Source organism: Dermochelys coriacea, chromosome 11, assembly GCF_009764565.3.
Source record: "Dermochelys coriacea isolate rDerCor1 chromosome 11, rDerCor1.pri.v4, whole genome shotgun sequence".
Classification (NCBI taxonomy): Eukaryota; Metazoa; Chordata; order Testudines; family Dermochelyidae; genus Dermochelys; species Dermochelys coriacea.
In genome coordinates this window covers 21,025,685-21,045,956 of record NC_050078.2, presented here as the reverse complement: position 1 = coordinate 21,045,956, position 20,272 = coordinate 21,025,685, and the positions used below count along the sequence as shown (strand labels likewise).

General features: G+C 38.5%; 1 protein-coding gene across 1 annotated transcript in view; it reads left to right on the top strand.

Moving 5' to 3' along the window:
- LOC119863491 (von Willebrand factor D and EGF domain-containing protein-like) overlaps positions 1–20,039 on the top strand; it is a 158,892-nt gene extending 138,853 nt beyond the window's left edge. The window contains 4 exon segments of the mRNA XM_043504852.1: positions 7,935–8,030; positions 9,238–9,333; positions 17,522–17,616; positions 20,022–20,039. Of these exon segments, the coding sequence (XP_043360787.1) occupies positions 7,935–8,030; positions 9,238–9,333; positions 17,522–17,616; positions 20,022–20,039 (305 nt within the window).
- Positions 20,040–20,272: the final 233 nt, after the last annotated feature.

Sequence of the window (20,272 nt, the reverse complement as noted above, 5' to 3'; positions counted from 1 at the left end):
TTACTGACAACCGCACAGTGATTATGCAAACCAGACACCCACAAACAGAGTGAGGAAATGTCAGACCTGACAACAAAATGTACAGTTATGGATCAATAACTGTAGCAACTTTGTATTCTCACTGGGTGAGAATTCCATTCTGTACAATCAGTCTTACTCAGTATAAAGAGGCAAACACTGGCAGTTCCTTTAAATAAAATAACTTTCGTGATCGGCTTTACATCAGACAAACTTACAGCTGCTTCAGTAATAAAGAAAAGCAACTCATGATTTGTTCCATTTCCCTTTAAGGAAAGTGCCAAGTAAAAACAATCTTGGAACTTCACTTTCTTCCTGGGGGCTTTAAACACACTAATCATATTGACACCTTACAGAAATTAACAGTAATGAAAATGTTGTAGAATTCCAGATATGTATTACCTATGTTTTGGATAGCTTACTTTAAAAATAATGCTAATGTAATTAAAACCAATAAAAGGTTTGAGCCTCTATTTTTTCTTTAAAGAGAGATTTCCATTTATCCTTTTTAAGCTACCCTCTAACTCACCTCTGGCATTTTCCTTTCTGAACCAAAAATCCGGACACAGCTTCCTCTGGAGCTCATCAGCAAGTGAAATTCATCTGAGAACAACACAACATTCTTCCACCCCTACCCTGGGAACTCCAAACAAATTAGCAACCCGAACTCTAATATCTCTCTTAGCAGTAAATCATGTTGCCACTTGTCTAATCTAGATAGCTAGTTGGACAGACAGGTTTTAAAAAATAGAGACACCCCAAAATTCTGCACATTTCTAATTCTTCTATGAAGTCTGGTAGAAAAATTGGGGCTCAACTCTGCAAACCCATAACATCACATGAGTCATCACACTGAAGTTGAGATTTTGCATATTTAGGTCCCAATCTTTGTAGACAACTTTTTCTTCACTCTAATAGTTCCTGCAGGCAGGATTTATTGTCAAAACACTGCATACAATATAAGTCAGTCTTATTCTTCCAACTTTGCATTCCTTCCCTCTTGATGCCTTGAGGATGTTGCTTGTCTGAGAGCTAGAGGCAAACTAATTTGGAAATGTGAACATGTGGGTTTGTGAAATAGCCTTTGCTAACCACAGTAATATTGTGTAAATCACTCATTTACTGTATCCCATCCTTTCCATGTGGGCTTCTGTAAGTTAGAGCCTTCTAGGTTGTAGAAGCAGGTAGTTTACCAAATTATACCTGCACCAAGTCATCTTTTTGACAATTTGTAATATATTGTCAGGAATATCTCGATTCATTAGGCACAACCGATTGAACACTGTATCACTGGGATAGAGGAAAAGGAAATGGAGGTCTCAGTTGTGACTCCTCGTACATGCCCATGCAGGAGAGTAAATTAGCATAAGGTAGCACCTTACTCCTTTTTCCCAGATACTCATATCATGGGGCATAGCACAAGAGGGAGAACAATCTCTGCAGTGCTGCTAGTCTCCTTTCCCACACAGGAGGGAGGGGAACAATCATTGCCACTGATGTGTGGAGGGGAGCCAGATATAGGATTCCCTGGAGCAAAGAAGAAAACTGGGACAAGACTGCATCTGAGGCTCACAATCTCGTTCCTGTCTGCTCCTGGGCCAGCAATGTGATGCTCCTTATTCACGGTGTGTGGCAAAGCCCTTGTTAAAAGGCGACATTTTGTTCTCAGATGTACAGATGTGGTGGTTTACATTGACTTCTTTGATAGGAATTCTGAGCATCTATGGGAGGAAGTTGTCCCTTAATCCGTATATATCAATGTGTGCAAGAATCCATCTGGGTAGGAGTTAAAATATGTACTGAAGAATGGGCCAAAAGTCCTTACTCAGTGTTTACTCATTCCATGGGCAAAACATCTACTGGCTTCTATGTGAATTTTACTTGAGAAAGGACTCTAGAATTTGATCCAATGTTTGCAAATAAAACCAGCAAACCCGATTGCCTAAACAGGACAGTGTCTGCACTCTGCTTTCTTTTTTAAGGCTATGATCAGCTTTAATTGCCAGCTGTCACCAGTTACCACACAGCTCTTTCTAACCAAGCACATTTATTCTTAAAGTGAAAGCATAACAAGGAAAACATATTAAAGATAATAATAGTTTTATACTCATGCTGTAAGCCTACCAGAGGTCAAGATTGCATGTATTTTCTTTTTCTTTGCACAGAAGAAAATAAATTGAGTTGCAGCAAGCATCAACAAAGGCTTAGCCCACTCACAGCAATGAAAACATGTCTAACTGACTGGTCATAATGTATGCACAGAAGCTGCAAAACCAATCAACAGAGAAAAACATAAATGTATAAGAGAATCTTCTGTCACCTCTTATTCATGCATGACAAGAAAGCTGCTCAGCAAAATAAATTATATACACATTTCCACAATGCCTCAATGACTTAATGAAATATAAAGTCTACAATGAAGGGAAAATTTCTCCAAACCCAAAACTTCTAACAAAATGGGAATAAAATCTGTGCAGAGAATACACCTTGATATTCCACATATTATGCATTAAAAGGCTGCAAAGACAGAATAAGTATTACTGTATTCTACTTAAGATATAGTGATGCAATGACACTGAAGTCAATGCAATTTGCAATAGTGTAAGTGTGATTTTTTTGGCCATAACCTTTATCTTTGGCAGCTCCTAGTAGAATAATCCATTTAAAATCAATAGATGTATAATTTACACATGCGCACCTGCACGTACACACACTATGTGTATAGTGCCTTTCGTTCTGAAGGATCACGTAACACAACATAAACTACATACATATAGGCAGCCCATTACCACTGAAATGAAAATACCTCGAGGGAAACTGCCAGCTGGTAAGCAGACAATAAGTACACTAAAGAATAAGGGACATGGAATGTTAGGGGAAAATCCCCTACCCCTATTAAAATGACCATGGGATCATTAATATCCAGGAAGAGCAGACAAGACTAGGTGTAAGTTCTTATTCAAGAGCTTTGCACACAGTAAGCTATCTGGAAATCAACTTATCTGCCTCAGAAGGAGACTGCTAGAGACAGAGCATGGTCAACCTTGCCAGGTAACGAACTACAATTACTCATCTGACAACGCTGATGAATATGCAACAGGCTTTCAATATATTATATATTGACATGAATGCTCATTTCTCTTCCTGGTCCAGGTTTCCATTGCATCACCTTGGTCATTCAAATTTATTTGAGCATAAGCTTTCGTGAGCTATAGCTCACTTCATCGGATGCAAATGTATCCGATGAAGTGAGCTGTAGCTCACGAAAGCTTATGCTCAAATAAATTTGTTAGTCTCTAAGGTGCCACAAGTACTCCTTTTCTTTTTGTGAATACAGACTAACACGGCTGCTACTCTGAAACTTGGTCATTCAGTATCTCATTATCGTTCCCATTTTTAATAGCCTGGTACTGTATGTAGGGATGGTCTCCTAGTTAAATATCTCTAAAATTATCAGTAAATATATTCGGATATGTTCCAGAACTAAAGGCATAATACAACTAAAGGAAAGCTCCAGGGTCATACAGCTGTTCATTTACTTTACGTTTTTCTAATCCATAATGTTTGTATTTCAAATAATCATATTTATATAGGCACACATCAGTCTGGCGCTAGCACCAGCTAGGTAACTCACATCACGACAGCTGTGTAGAAGGATGAGAACATTATGGATGAAAACAACTGTCACCACACCCATCCCAATTACATTTGCAGCTGCTTCTGTGTCTTGTAGCAATTTTTTCTCCTGGAGTGCATCCCTTAGAGCTTTCCACAAGATTATTTTTACCATATGGAAAGATAATTTATTGAGAAAGTGGTTAGCAGCTCTGTCAGGAAGACATGCAAGGCTAGAGCTAGCGATGCACAGTCCTCACAAGGGTTTGATTTGGATAAGCATCCAAAAGTTTGGATGCTCATCTGAATGGTATGACCATGTTGGGTCCATAAAAGGAAATCTTTATGACACAAAAAAAGTGTTCTTACCAAGATGTGTGTGCATATTACATGTTACATACATATTGTGACCTGCCCATCCCAAGGTGGAACCGAGATTGTTGTTTTACATTATTTAGGCATAAAATTAGTTATCTTGTTTACAAAGCCAAAGCAATGTGCATAAAAAAGCTCAGCAACACATACATCTAAAAACTTAAGACTCGTGCAAAACTAGAGCTATGCTACCCTTCAGAGGAATAAAAGGACAAAAGTCCTCAGTGTCCCAAATCCATAACATGTTCTTGAGAGCTGTGTGCATTGGGACCTTCATAGAGGCAGATATATTATTACATCTGTCTACCTAGTGATCTGCTGAGCATCAATTGGTATACCCACTGAAGGGCAGAATGAAAACTTTTACTGGAATTGGACTTCAGTTAGTGTCAGGACAGTAAATCCAAAATAATGACACGATGGCCAAAGCACACTAGTTTTGGCAGATTCAAAGGCGAAAATGGCATGCAGCCAGCTCAAGGCTGTATTTGGAGTATGGAAGCATCCAGTAAAGGCTTTCCTCACTGCAATCAGGAAAATGCTTCATTTGGGCAGCTTACCTAAGACGCATATCACATCTAGAGAGACATTGAGCCAGATCCCCAGCTGGTCAATGGAGCCATGCCAACTTACCCCAACCAGAGATTTGGCCCTTCAGTTCCTCTCATAGGGAAAAGGACAGTGCTATTTCTGTGAATTCAAGCAGCACACTAAGATATTCTTGTTACCAGAATAGCCATCCTCTCCAGTTTTTCTAGTAACAGGCAATACATGTGATACTCGTATCCAAAGAACTCAAAGTTCCAGTTTTTACACTGATCCCCAGCACATTCAAATATGTTGGTTTCATTTCCCCCCGCCCCCCCACACACACTTGAGTTCTTTGCTTCCATCTGCATTTCTTGACAAGACTAGTCTGTGACATCAGAGTTATTTTTGAAGCTGTCCCACACTACGTAATCTTACTGTCATGCCTCTCCTGTTCTCACTCCTTGTTTTTGTGAATGCTGTAGCAAATCAAGATAAAAACTAAGCAGAAATGGAGAAACATTAAAATCATGTGCATGTGCAAGGGGCTACACTTTGATCAGTCAAACCCCCTGCTCCCAAAACAATAGAAAAGTAACTAGAAAGATAAAACTGCACTAGGATTTCCTAAAAAAGCCACTTGAAAACCAAATTGACAGTTTTAAGGAACTGTCACTGTTTGCAGATTTATAAATCATGGGTTGTTTTTTTGTTTGTTTTAAAAAGCAGATTTATGACTTTGATTTAAAGGAATTATTTTAAGTGCGCATCACAGAATGGGTGTTGTCCTCCCCCTTCCCACTTACATTCATTCTTCTGTAAGCATCACCTGTAAGCTATATCCTGACACATTTGCTTGGCCTGCCAGAATAGATGTTATTGTTTGGGATTACTTTCTGCCTTCCATCTAGAATGTATCATTCAGGCCATTTTTCTCAGCCTCTGCAGGGCAAAGAAACCCAAAGCTGTCTTGAAAAGCACATCTCCCAGTCAGCACAGCTGTGCAGGGCTCTGTCTCCTTATCACCAACTTGATTCGGGATGGGTGATAACAGTAATTATTGTACTAGAGCTAAATAGGGTCTGCATGATCATTTTCAGGAAAAGCTAGTGCACAGTCCTTCCGTTGCTGCAGTGTTCTCTGAAAACATCCTACATTTCAAGGGTTTGTCATTGTCAAGATTTCAGGCAACTGATTTAATATTGTCTTTGTCATAACTAAACTCTCTTTTCTTAGGGTAGCTTTAAAGTCTGGGCTATTTGAGCAATACTGTAATTCATCAGAAGGGGATATAATAATGAAGGGGATACAAGGTATAATGGGGTGAATGAATCAGAAGTTCTGAGCCTGCTGTGTTAGGTTCGGCATGAAGAGTTTTCACAAAGCAAAATCTGTATTTTTGATTCCAGGGCACTGAACTTTTCCCCCAAAGTTTACAGCAATGCGATTGAGGGTTTGGTTTGGGGCCATCTATAAAACTTAGATCATCTGTAGTCATGTGACCCTAAGAGCATCCCTATGCCAGAAGGCAAGGGGCTCGCTGGTGTCCAGCAGTGAGTTTCAGTAGTGACTAGTCCAGTGTACCTAACTCTCTGTTGTCAGAATCTGAATCTAAAAGGCGTCATGCAAGGTATCCAATGCAAACCGGTAGTATGTTGGTCATTAATATTATTGTGTGGTGCATGTACGGGGGATATATGGAAAAGTACAAATATGTACGGAAAACTGTTCTTAAAATGTGTGTCAGGCAGGGCATAAATTACCCCTCCCTAGACAAATGACTGTGGTCCTACTTGCTCTCCTATGTAAATCAAACCAGGGTGGCCAAAGACAATGCGTATTGGAGATTGCAGGACAGTAATGCTGTTACTTTACCAGGAGTGCTGACTCATTGTTAGCCCTACCCCTTGGCTTACCCCTCCCTCTCAAAATGACCATGGACAATGACTGTAGTACAAGACAGAGAGGGTGGAGGGAAAAGGAAAGAGAAGACGGACAGTTTAAGGGCTTAGTCCCTGGAAGTCCCTACCACTTTGAATTTTACCTAGCCAGCAGAGTAAAAATCAGCTTATCTGAGAGCAGATCCCTGTGCTGAAAAGACCCTTGGCACAGAGTAACATCAAAGACTAGGAGGCAACTGAGATCAGTGCAGAAGCACAAAGAGAAGACTGCTGGTATGGCTGCATCTGAAAACAAGTGTAAGAAATGGACCAAGTGACCAGGTAGGAAGAGCCATTGAAGCAGTGTGCCTGGTTTAGGGTCCCAGAGATATAGGTAGCATTAGCTTCCCAAACGATCAGAAAATACCAGAGGCACAGGCCTGAGAGGATGTTATCCTTCTATTGCACAATGAATTACAGTGTTCTGGACACTAATTTCTTGTAAACAGTTGCAATATATTTGTTTGGAGGGTTTTTGCATGACTTCATCCATGACCAGAGACAGTAAAGATTCCTGTTCTTTGTAGACATTTGAGTGGTTTATTTGTAACCCATTAGATGGCAAGACCATTGCACAGGACCTGCCAAAGCACTTACATTCCATTTTGTGGTACAGCATCATTTGCACAAGGTCTCAAAGTGTGTTGTTATACAATGGTAAGCATATGATCACAGCATTAATATCTAAATCAAACACAGCATTTGCAAAATTCTGTGTAGTAGCAGCAGGTTGAGATGCCATGTGATTTAGAGGTTATAGAGTTCAGCTGAAAAAATACAGAAAAGTGGTAGTTGGAAAACTCCACACTTTTTAAAAAAGGGTCAGAATTATACAGTTTATCCTGATTGGCGGCAAGATAAAGATGTGTCTTTATCACATGCATAAATTTAGTGAAAAACTAAATATTTGAACTTGTTGTGCAACAATTTTGCCATATTTCAAAACAGATGGGAATACAGCCTCATCTTGTCTTTAGCCTTGGTTGATAAAATACTAAAAAGTTTTCCTGAAATTGTCTGAAGTTAATCTATTCTCTTCAAGTCCTTTCTGAACTGATGAATGTCTGAGAACATGTTTTTCAATCAAGAGGTGAAAGCTTTAACAAGAATTTGGCAATCAACAGTAATAAGTGGTACTGGTCCATCTGCAGCTGCCACAGAAGATTTCTTGTTTGCTTTTTCAAGAATCATTGTAATTAATGCCTCTCTCATTTCTCTGTTGAGGCAGTTCTTACTGAAAGCTCCCTGAAAGGTTTTTTGCACAATGGAGCTCAGCAAATTTTACAAGGATTTATAGAAGATAGCAAGCCCCAGAGTTTAAAACTTTCACATCCAAATTACTTTTTTGTTTTTAATTACAACAACTTAACCTTACAAAATGATGTAAATACATCCTGAAGTAAAGTCTGCCTGAATATGTACCATCAACCATGCTCCTCATTTAATATGTAACTGCAGGTATCTGTGATCCCATGTGCATGAATGGAGGAAAATGTATAAGCCCAGATGTCTGCGATTGCCCATCTGGTTGGAGGGGCAAGCGGTGTAATAAACGTAAGTATCTCTGCCTCCCAGCAAACACAATATTGTGTAGTACAGAGGCCAGTCAGAATGACTTGTAATCATTTTTAATATTAGAAAAGAATATAGTGAATAGACCTTGTTTTGCTACTTCAGCATTTTACAAAGAAAAACAGTTTTATGTACAGTTTTATGTACAAAATGATATAAACATTTGATGTTTACAGAAAAAGAAAGGTGGGGGGAACCAAGGGGTTCTATCTCATGCAGCTGTCTGTTATGCATATTTTTATGGTATTAAACTTGAAGTATTGATTTTAGGTCATACCAGCTACACATATTTTGTTATATTTTACAGAGAAATGTCATATATTTCAAAATACAGGACTATTTAAAGCCTGTAGTAAAGCCTTCCAAACTGATATACTTTCAAGGTCATCAGATGCATTGCAGTGCATAATTCTGAAACTGATATATTCTTATACTAAGCCTACTACATCTCACTGCAGTTTACATAAAAATGCAATTAAAAAAATCACCTTATCTTAAAATGTTTCAGGGAATATTTTCTCTTACATGGTTATTCATTACCATGATGTTGGCGGATAAGCTGAATAAATTTAAGATCAAGACGACACTGTATGGGAGATGGATTAATGTATTGCCTTTTTCACCCTAGGAGTACTGGCAATGAATTAGGCTTGGGAATCAGCACAATGTTAATTTCAGAGCTGTTCCTAAAGTATAATATTAATCATTTCTCCTCAGTGAATATATACATATACAGTACATACACAACAGAATCATAATGTATTATATATACACTATGTATACACATACATATAAAATAATCCCAGTGACAAACATCACTTAAACTGTGTTGTGATGTAAATGTATATCACACCCTATTTATTTGGAACATTTGATATGGGTGTACCATATATCATACAGAAAAGAGTACCTTAATTTGTTGGTGCCAGGGTACTTGACCTAGTTCTTGGTGTTACCAGCAGCCACTCACTTTGAGAGAACTCTTTCTGGGGGGAGGTAATATCACAGAAATTCAAAATGCTAATTATGGTATCTTGTGAAAAAGACTTATTAAATTCTTTGAGATTCCACCATTTTGAAAATAACTATGTGAAGCAATTGCCAGCATGTTACCCTCTAAAACAGCTCATGCACATGAGTACGTTCATGGATCTTCTCATTTGTCCACTTTTCATGTTGGTCCTTTCAGCTGTTTGTCTGCAGAAGTGTCTGAATGGTGGAGAATGTGTAGGCCCCAGTGTCTGTGCATGCTCTGAAGAGTGGATAGGAATGCTGTGCCAGACTCGTAAGTGCTTCTTTTATTAAAACATTATGATAGCCATCCTTATAAACTGCATATATTTTCCATATATGCAGTGCACTTGTAACTGTGTCAATCCCAGGATATTAGAGACACAGGTGGGTGAAATAATATCTTTGATTGGACCAACTTCTGTTGGGGAGAGAGAAAAGCTTCTGAGCCACACAGAGCTCTTCTTCAGGTCTGTGTAAATTCATCTCTCTCACCTACAGAGGTTGGTCCAATCAAAGATATTACCTCACCTGCCTTGTCTCTCTTATATCCTCCATGATATTTATGTGACTTGAATAACGTGATAATAATACACTTAGCATTTAATTCTGCCTCCCTAACTCTCATTGAGTAGTCCCTTATTCCATGTGTAGAACAATTGTTTTCAGTGGGACTACTTGACTCAATTTAAGGGCTTGCGTATATGGTAGGGTAATGAATCCTACAGAAGTGTGATTTCTAAAGAGCACTAACATCTTGCATGTTAATTGATCGATGCAGACACTTCTGGTACACACTAGAGGTTCTCGAGTGCACTTTAACAGAATACTATTTGAAACAGCATTATTGTAGTGCGCACAGGCAGGGTCTACATGCAATTACAATATGAACACATGAGTGTGCTTTAGAAATCATACCCCCGGAGGGTGAATTATCCCACAATGTGGACAAGCCCTGAATAGGGGAGAGAGAATTAGGCCTTAATTTACTTGAATGGATACTATTTTAAAAGGTAGGAAAATCTTCACATTTTCAAAATGCCAACATGAATACTTTTAAAATAACCCCTTACTATATTTGTAACCCAAATCCTGCAGCACTGTGCAAACCCGCAAGCCAGCAGAGTTTCCATATGCAAAGAGACTGTGCATATGCAAACAGTGTGGCCCAAGGGAAAGAACAATGGTTATTTTAAATGTGTCCCTTGGATTCATGCATATTGCTAACATCACAATGGAAAGGTAGTAAACATTTGGGGATATAAGTAAAGTGTCACTCCTCCTCTCCTTTTCCACTGGCAGTGCATAATTATGTCTTGCAATCTTTCTGGCCCAGTTACATCTCATCAGTTGTACAATTGTCTCTGACCCAAACATATATTAGTTCATATTTTTTAATGTTTTAAATTATTTACTAGTCAATGACTCATACCTAGTCCAGTTCATCTATCCCCCCATCACCACCACCAAAGGCAGGTTCTTCACTGGGAAACACTGTCAAGACTCAATATTTGTATCAGTTTCTGCTGCTTTACACGGTTATCCACAATGCAGAGTCTAGGCACATTTCTGTTTATTTTGTCAGGCCTTTTGAAGGCAATGCCAAACCTGTTTGTTTGACATTCACTCTGTTTTTACTATTTCCTCCAGTGTTTTCACAACACCTGACAATTTAATCAGCTTTTTGTCCAGAAAAATAACTGGCTGAAACGTCTAGGTATCACAGCAAATGTGAATAATGACTGAGTATGGAATTTTGCTTTTTTTTTTTTAAAAAAGACTATAGTGGGAGAGCAGATGTTTGGGTCTTAGAGTGTTGTTCTCGAGTATTCAGTGGTGCCGCAAAGATGAGGCAGTGGAACCATAAGTCATATTCCTTACAGACGTTAAGTATGAAAAAAAAAAAAAAAAAAAAAAAAAAAAAAGGTTTTCCCATGAAAATAACCCAGTAAAGTATGTCTGGATTTTTGCAGTTTGAATACAGTTTTCTTCACTAATATCCAGGAGTCTATACAAAATTATGTACATGACCAAGTGTTATGAGCTTCCTGAGGCAGCTCACCTATAGGACTGCCCACTGTGGTGGCTGCTGGCACTGACAGGCAAATTACTAATGGTGCTACCGAGGCCTGGGTCCAGTCACAGGTTACCACTCGATCCTTTGTTATTACACTAGTGTTACTCTAGCCTGCTCCCTATCACCAATCAGCCCACACACATGCTAGGCCAAATCCATCTGTGGTGTGACTCTGTTGAAACTAAATAATATCAAGGATGCATTGGGCTCTGTATAGCCTTTCCTACACAAAAGTGCTTTAATCAAGACTTTCAAACTCAAACTTGCAAGTTTTCTAAATGGCCTGCTTCGCCCTTGGAGAGCCTGTATACTTTTCTGCTTAGACACACAAGGTCAAATTCTGCTCTTATTTATAGCAGAATTTCAGTGGATCCACTCCATACTTGCACCACTGTAAGCAAGCACAGATTTTCGCCCACAGCCTTAAAAGTCAGAGTAACATTTTCACAGTGCACTGAACGATAATTAGTAGCCAGCAGACATACAAGACCACATTTTTGTAGGTTAATATCAGTACATGTTTCCAAACAATTTCAGCTTTATGAAAGACAATTTCCACTCCCCAAGTCACAATCCAGATCACTTTTACTGGCAACCATCAACATGTTTGTTTTATCTTTACTCCACTGAAATTAAATTTAATTTCTTGGATTGACCGGCTAAGCTTCAGTCTGCATTCAGCATTGGGTAAGTCAGTTGGCCACCCCCAGAGATGAAAATACAAAGCCGGGAGTCATCCATATACAGAAGAACTACAGCCCATATTTCTCCATAAACCAAATAGCCTCGTCCACCTCTGGTACCAGAGGGAATGACAAGAACTTCACATATGCTCGGGAGGCTTCAGTGAGCAGTTATCCCCTGGGATTTCTCAGAAAGAAGGACTCCACTCCATGACACCTCCACCTAGTAACTAACAACACTTCATGGTCATTGGTAGTGAAGGGCAGCTGACAAATCTGGAAGAATCACCAGGGCCATCTGATTTTACTCCATCACTGGAAAGAAATCACTGACCAACATGACCACTATGGTGTCTGTATCTCAGAGAGGCCTAAACCCCAATTGGTCAAGAAGAGCTTTAAGATCCAGATGTAGCTACATTGCTTTGGAGCTCTCAGTTTCTTCAAACTCGGAAATTTAAGATATGGATTTCTTCAGCTTTGGAGGCGAATAATTACTTTAAATAATTAAAAACTGTAATGACACAAAATCCTCCTGCTGGCTTTTGCCCGACAAGATGAACATGGATCTATATTGAAAGCTGCACCCCAGAGTTCCTCCAGCATTTCAGTAAGCACCACTAGCTGAAACACCACTGACAAGGTTCTGTGCTTATCCTCCCCAGTCACAGTTCCTCTGCATTGAAGATTATTAGCTCAGTGTAAATATGAATGATTTTTCTCTGCAAAGTATATTGAAAATGCTTCACTGAGAGCAACACTTGACTCTGCAACCAGATATAAACCTCACAGATTATTAATCAGGTTGTACATCATATGGAACAGTTGTGCTGATTGCCACTTTTGAGATGCTGTGATACAAAGAAACCTTCCTTTGCTACTTGTACAATTAATAGCATAGAATTTAGAAACTCTTGATGCTTAGTGTATTAAACTCAGAATCAGACTTCTGTGACCAGTGTGCTTGCACCTTCCCTCCACCTGTCACTGGCTATCAGCATATTATCAAAACTGACAAGGATACAGCCTAGGATGAGAACATTTAGGAGACATTGTTTCAACAGTCATGGACAGAGCACAATAGCCCCATTCTACTAGACTTTAAATAAAGAGGTTGGTTGGCCGACCAGTGTACTTCCCCACTAATCTTAACTGAAGAGAATAGCTTCTGAGGAAGGATCAATAAAATAGGTTTTTCACTCCAGCAAATAAGGTCTATGGTGGTTTACCCATTGACCTGTATATACAGTATGATTTTGATGGTATGAGGGATTAATGGTCAGATTTCACACCTTATTGCAAATGCAGGGAAATGATCTTACAAAAGAGTGAGATGTTATTCATAATTAAAGCTGAATCTACACTGAAATATATTTTATCTGTCTCCTGCCCCTGACTTTTGATTATATCAGTGCAAATGTTCTAAAAATTCTATAACAAACTTTAAAAATATATATAACACAACACTGAGGCTGTGGTAGTTTCCACGGTAGCAAAGTTTCCTATCAATTTTGTTTAAAGTTGAGGCCCCTATTAATCTCCCTCTACATGGTTCCTACCTGCACTCTCCTTTGTGCATGTGTGTGCGAACACACATACCTCTCTTCGAGCCATCGTGGGATCATCAAACCAAAACAACAAAGACTAAAATCCTATAATTTAACCTGCTCTTGCAAATATATGCCCAAATGAAACCCTCAGGAAGTCAGTGGAGTTATACCTAGGATAGCAGACTGTCAATGTGGATCAGACTGTAGGATTGGGGTATAATTCCAATAAATTATAAAGTAGAAGGTTATACTCATGAAGGATCCTCCTTGTTAAAATTCATGCTGGTTATCTGCAGTTCTAAAATTATTGAACATATACTGGTGTCTGATTTGCCCTTCAGAATATATTCTCTTTATCTGCATGTTATAAGTGTCAAGCTTTATCTGAATAGTATCTCAGACATGCATGCCTCCAGATTTTCTCTGTAACCCTTTCAGTCCTTTAAAAAAAATAAAAGATTCTCAATGAAGATTTATGGCACCTTAGAGACTAACAAATTTATTTGAGCATAAGCTTTCATGAGCTACAGCTCACTTCATCAGATGCATGTAGTAGACAACACAGTGGAGAGATTTTATATACACAGAGAACATGAAACAATGGGTGTTACCATACACACTGTAACAAGAGTGATCAGATAAGGTGAGCTATTACCAGCGGGGGGGGGGGACCTTTTGTAGTGATAATCACACAACAAAAACAACACACCACACAACAAAAACACTAATCCAGGAACCTATCCTTGCAACAAAGCCCGTTGCCAACTCTGTCCACATATCTATTCAGGGGACACCATCATAGGGCCTAATCACATCAGCCACACTATCAGAGGCTCGTTCACCTGTACATCTACCAATGTGATATATGCCATCATGTGCCAGCAATGCCGCTCGGCTATGTACATTTGCCAAACCAGACAGTCTCTATATAAAAGAATAAATGGACACAAATCAGAAATCAAAAATTATAACATTCAAAAACCAGTTGGAGAACACTTCAATCTCTTTTGTCACTCAATTACAGACGTAATGGTGGCAATTCTTCAACAAAAAAACTTCAAAAACAGACTGCAATAAGAGACTGCTGAATTGGAATTAATTTGCAAACTGGATACAATTAACTTAGGCTTGAATAAAGACTGGGAATGGATGTGTCATTACACAAGGTAAAACTATTTCCCCATGTTTATTCCACTCCCCCTACCCCCCACTGTTCCTCACTCGTTCTTGTCAACTGCTGAAAATGGCCCATCTTGATTATCACTACAAAAGGTTTTTTTTCTCTCCTGCTGGTAATAGCTCACTTTACCTGATCACTCTAGTTACAGTGTATATGGTAACACCCATTATTTCATGTTCTCTGTGTATATAAAATCTCCCCAACGTATTTTCCACTGCATGCATCCAATGAAGTGAGCTGTAGCTCATAAAAGCTTATGCTCAAATAAATTTGTTAGTCTCTAAGGTGCCACAAGTCCTCCTTTTCTTTTTGTGGATACAGACTAACATGGCTGCTACTCTGAAACCTGTCAATGAAGATTGTCATTTGCATGCAAATTACGGCTATGTTCTTTTAACATTTAGGGATAAATCCCTTACACTAGTGAGCATTTATTGATTATAATTTTAACATAAGCTTGACTTATTAAACAACTTTCCTTGCTGAATCTGTACAGGATAATGCATACAGAGCCTGGGTCATTTTTAGTATTTAATGGCTTAGAGTCCCTTGTAAATACATTTATGAAATATTCATTTGGTCTTCAGCTATGTTATTATCCTCTCTGATTTCAATTCCAATTGTCTTCTGAATTTTTAAAAAACCTTTTTCCTAACTGAGCTCTTCTTTTTCACATCACTGGGAGCTGGGAGAGGGCAGGTGTTTCCATTTCAGATTTTTTTTTCGAGTTTTTCCTTTTTAGCATCATCTGAGACTCAAAAAATTAGTCAAAGAGAGGCCTGCTAGATCATCTAATTCCTGCCCTTGCCCTTGTAGAATTGTTCACTAGGATACATCTCCTTGTGCCTTGTCTAGTCTGATTACACGTATCCCAGGTAATGAGGTTTTATCACTCCCCCACTATTCCACAGCCTGTGTTACTAATCACATTACACCTAGTAACACCATAAATAGTTTCTCTCCCTGTGTAAGACAAAAACTCACTGAGTGGTACTAACGGGAGAGGGTTAGGAGTGCAAGGAACCTCTTGCCCTAATAGGTGTACTAACAAGGCGAGGTACCAATTCTGTACCCCCTGAGCACTGCACTGCAGAGCGAAAGTCCACTTCTGACACTCTTCACTCCCAAAGGCATGCTATCTACGGTCTGGGGGCCTGGCTAGGTCTCTGTGTGCTTATGCTATGCACAGTAACATATGCCAAGGCAAAGAGTAGGTACTAAGGGTGAATATACACTGCTCTCTTTTGAAGGATGATTCCCCACCACACTATACTGTATAGCTCTCACTTGAAGAGCAAGGGTTTGCCTTTGGTGTTTATATTTTTCGGTTTAAACATCTGTAGATTGCCATCACGTCTCTTTCTACATTTCACCAACCCCACACATTGTGCCTTAGCCAACCTATACAAATCTTTTAATCTTTTTTATAAGGCAAACCCACCAACCCCCAAACCACTTTAGTTGCTGTGACACCATTGTAAATTTGCCAATTTATTTCCAGTGGTGGACAGAAGGCAACAAGTTCCAAGCATAAGAATGGCATAAGGAACCATTATTCAGAAATGTCATCTATCTCCCCCACTGTCTACAAGAGCTGCTTATGACAACTCTCATTGTTTGCAAGTGGGTATAATTTTGTATCTAAGAATCTGGTATCATGAGCTCCAGAAGTTTCACCTGTGGCTTCAGGTCTGAAGTAGCTTTATTCCATAAATATCAGGTTAGTTTAGCATATTTGTATAAGTAGGCCAAACAGTTTTCCATGAAAGCTTTAACATGCTCAGCACTCTTGAAAATCAGGCCACTCACGTGGATGTCAAAATATGGATATTTGGAGCCTAATTCTAAGTACTAATGTTTAAAAGTCTTGGCACTAGACTCTCCAGAACAACAGGATGGAATTCCAGAAGTATTTACTTGGCCCTTTGACTTTGAGGTAGATACACTTGACTTTCACAATGTCCTGTGCAATAAACTTTAGGATGCGATATTAAAGTGCACTAACGCTGAGATTTGACTATAAAAATGGAGTATCTCACTAAGCTACTATGATGAGGGGGATGGTATTACAACCTAGATAGAGGGATATTTTTATTTTACTTCTATTTGACAGTGTGTGGTTAATGACTTTCCATAGGCCTCTGCCAGACAGAATTATGAAAATACACTTAAAAGTATCCATCAGTTGATTCAAGTCTGATTGGTTTGAAAGCCATTCAGCTCTACCCCCAGTAATGACTGTGCTAGGACAGAACATTTTGGCAATATTTGATAGAAAGTTTAACTCCTGAGATCTAATTAAAATAACACGACATGTCTGTTCTTCTTGGATTGGGTCGTTATGAAGTGGTTGTTTTCTTCTTTTCTTGCCAAAACAATGTCATAGGAGCACAAGCTGCTAACTAGGATGAGAAACAGGCTAGAAATCAGGTAATTCTTACTTTAAACAAAGAGGAAGAGATTGTTTTATTAGTTGAATATATTTAAATAGGTTGCACTATAAGTGAACTGATGTGCACTTATAACTTCGTACCAACAACACTCTTCTAATTTGGCTTACATTTTAAACTTAGAATGGGTTGCAAGTAGTTGTTTCTGCAAGAGCAGGAAATTTGTCCTTAAGTCCTGGTTTCCAAAATTATCCAGTATGCAATTCACTAAATTGTACAATCTTGTTGTTTTTCCCCTTGTGATATCATAGTCTTTGGGATTGTATATTTAACATTCTTCCATCTCAAGCCAAAAAGATCTTTTTAAAGCTGCTATTTTTCCTTCTGTTGGAACAAGAGAAAAATCATTTTTGCTCCCAATCCTTCCTCTCACCCAAATTCAGAAGCTAGATCAAAATTCACTTTGTTCACAGCATGGGGGAAGGGTTGGAAGAGGAAGAATAGCCAGAGTATTCCTAATCTAATTATGATTCTTATGACAAGGGTATTTTTAACTAACTTGATCTTTTATTTTATTTGTAGCTCTTTGTGAGAAATGTCTATTTGGAAGCAGGTGTATAAGACCAAATGTATGTGCCTGTAGAAGTGGATATACTGGTTTAACCTGTAGAAAGAAGGTAACATGCAAATTCAAAAATACTGAATTCTCCTAGTAAGATGGGGGAAATAATTCAGTCTAACTGAAGTATTTTACACAGTTTTATGAGAAAATGTTCATTTATAGCTTTAACTTTATGAAAGAGGTGAATAACATTATTAAAATATTTTAATAAAGAAAGCTTGATTTTTATATTCAAGAGCTAGGGAAAGTCAAGATATTTTCAACTGCTAAATAATGACAACTGAGAAAATATGATATTATATTCATATATACTGTATTCTGTACTAAAAATTAGATTTTAACCTCAGAATTACCATTAACTATGCATTTTGACAGTTACATTAGCATACTAAAAGACAGCTTCTATTTTGCCATTAAAATCAGAAGCTACAGATAAAATGAATGAGGTTCATTGTAATTTTCTAGGTACATAAAATCTATTAAACTGGTCAGCTGTGGTTTAGGAGAATATGCTTTGCATTTTCTAAAATGCTTTATTTCATATCCCACTTCGACTTTTCATATGAAGTCAAGATAACTGTAAGCAATTGTCTGCATCAAAGGGATTTCTGTTAGCACAGCAAGAGATGCCCTTTTTGGTGTATCAAACCAGGATTATCAGGTTTGTTTAAGAACATCACTATAGTTCGTGAATGTCCAGTACGATATGCCACTTCACAAACAAAATGGAACTTTGTTGCAATTCATAGTCAAGAACAATAAAATACTGTGCATGCATTTTTCACATGAGTGAACCACAACACAATAAGTAAGTGTGGGAAGAAAGAGAAGCTACTATAATTGTTTCCATACTGTACATGCTTACAAGAGCCAGGCCATCTACAATACCTGTTAGCCCTATGGGGATCCTCAATAATGCAGAAGAACCCAAAAAAGGAGACATGCACATACCCCTTTTGAAATTTGTAGACAATCTTGAGTTTCATGATCCATCCTGCAAGAACATAGAATTAGACTCATACACTTTAAGGTCAGAAGGGACCATCAAGATCATCTAGTCTGACCTCCAGCACATGGCAGGCCACAGAACCTCACCCATCCACTCCTGTAACAGACCCCAATCTCTGGCTAGTTTAAAGACTTCAAGTTAAAGAGAGGTTTCAGAGCAGCAGCCGTGTTAGTCTGTATCCGTAAAAAGAAAAGGAGTACTTGTGGCACCTTAGAGACTAACAAATTTATTAGAGCAAAAGCTTTCGTGAGCTACAGCTCACTTCATCAGATGCAACAAGTTAAAGAGAATCCACCATTTACCCTAGTTTAAACCTGCAAGTGACCTGTGTCCCATGCCACAGAGGAAGACAAAAACCACCCAGGGTCTCTGCCAATAGTTGCACTATGACAATGCATTGTCCTGATCAAAAGATGGAAATCTTGTAAATGAAAGGGGCTTAGGTGGCTTTTCCCTACCCCTATTATCTAATAGCTTCATTACAGTCCAACATCCTAAAGTCAGCGCTAATAATGCTTGGTGCCTTGGAGTCTGGTTTCAGAGCATATGTCAGGAAACCAAAATAGTCAAAACCCAAATAGACCTTTTCCTCCAATATCCAACTTTATTAGCATTGTTAGTAAAAAAACTTGTTTATTAGCATAGGTGGGAAGAAATGTTGCACATGAATATACAGAGTCTTGTGCTTTGCTTCGTTTTCATTATGAACTTTTGGTTAACAGAAACAATACAATAGTGGTGGCATAAAATCTGTCACAAAATCCTGATTAAATTGCTACTGGACAGCCTCTTCACACAGCACCAGCTGCATGAGGAGGCCGCTGGTGACTATACCTATGCATCTAACTGAATCTCTGCCCATCTCTCTCTTTGTGCCTAGTACAGAAGGAATAAGAAATGTAAGGTAATCACTAGGCAGCCAATTTAGAAGATTGACTTCCCTCACTTAAAACTAATTGCCAGTCCAATTGTCCATTAGAAGTAGTCTCAGAAAAGGTTAAAACTAATGCTACATTTTAGTAGTTCTTTTCCAGAGCCTGGGTAAGAAAGTGTCTTGAAGACAGAGATGGAGTGCAAGAGGAGAGACATCTCTGTATAATAATTGGTAGGAGATGCTCCTTTCCACAAGCAAAAAGTAATCTTCGGAGACTCTTATTTAGACAGGGATGAAGACTCGGACAGTCTAAATTTCTGAGACCACATTGTGTTCTCTTTCTCCATGATATTCTTAGCTACAGCTCCCTCTTGTGCTGTCAGCATTCCTAAAGAATCATCTACACTTCATGAAATTTAGCATATTATGTTGCCAAGTGAATTGCAATTCATTTTTCTAACATTTTTGGTTTACTTTGTTTTGGAGTTCTGTTAAAAGCAACTTGCCAAAATAATGGCAAGGAATAATGAATTTGCTAGCACAATTATCACTCTTATACCTTTTTGTATTTTTTCAGTTTGAATCTTGCAAATAGTCAATGCAGATAATTTAGCATGATGACAAGTGTTCCTGCTAGCTTTTAAAAATCAAAGCAGCCATCAGGATAGGCTTGATTATGGGTAGCAGAGGTGATCCCAACAAAATAATCAAAGTATAGAGATCTTTGTGGTTAGCACCACACTTTAGCAAAATGTAAGAGTAAAAGTGAAACAAAAAAAAAGGAGTACTTGTGGCACCTTAGAGACTAACAAATTTATTTGAGCATAA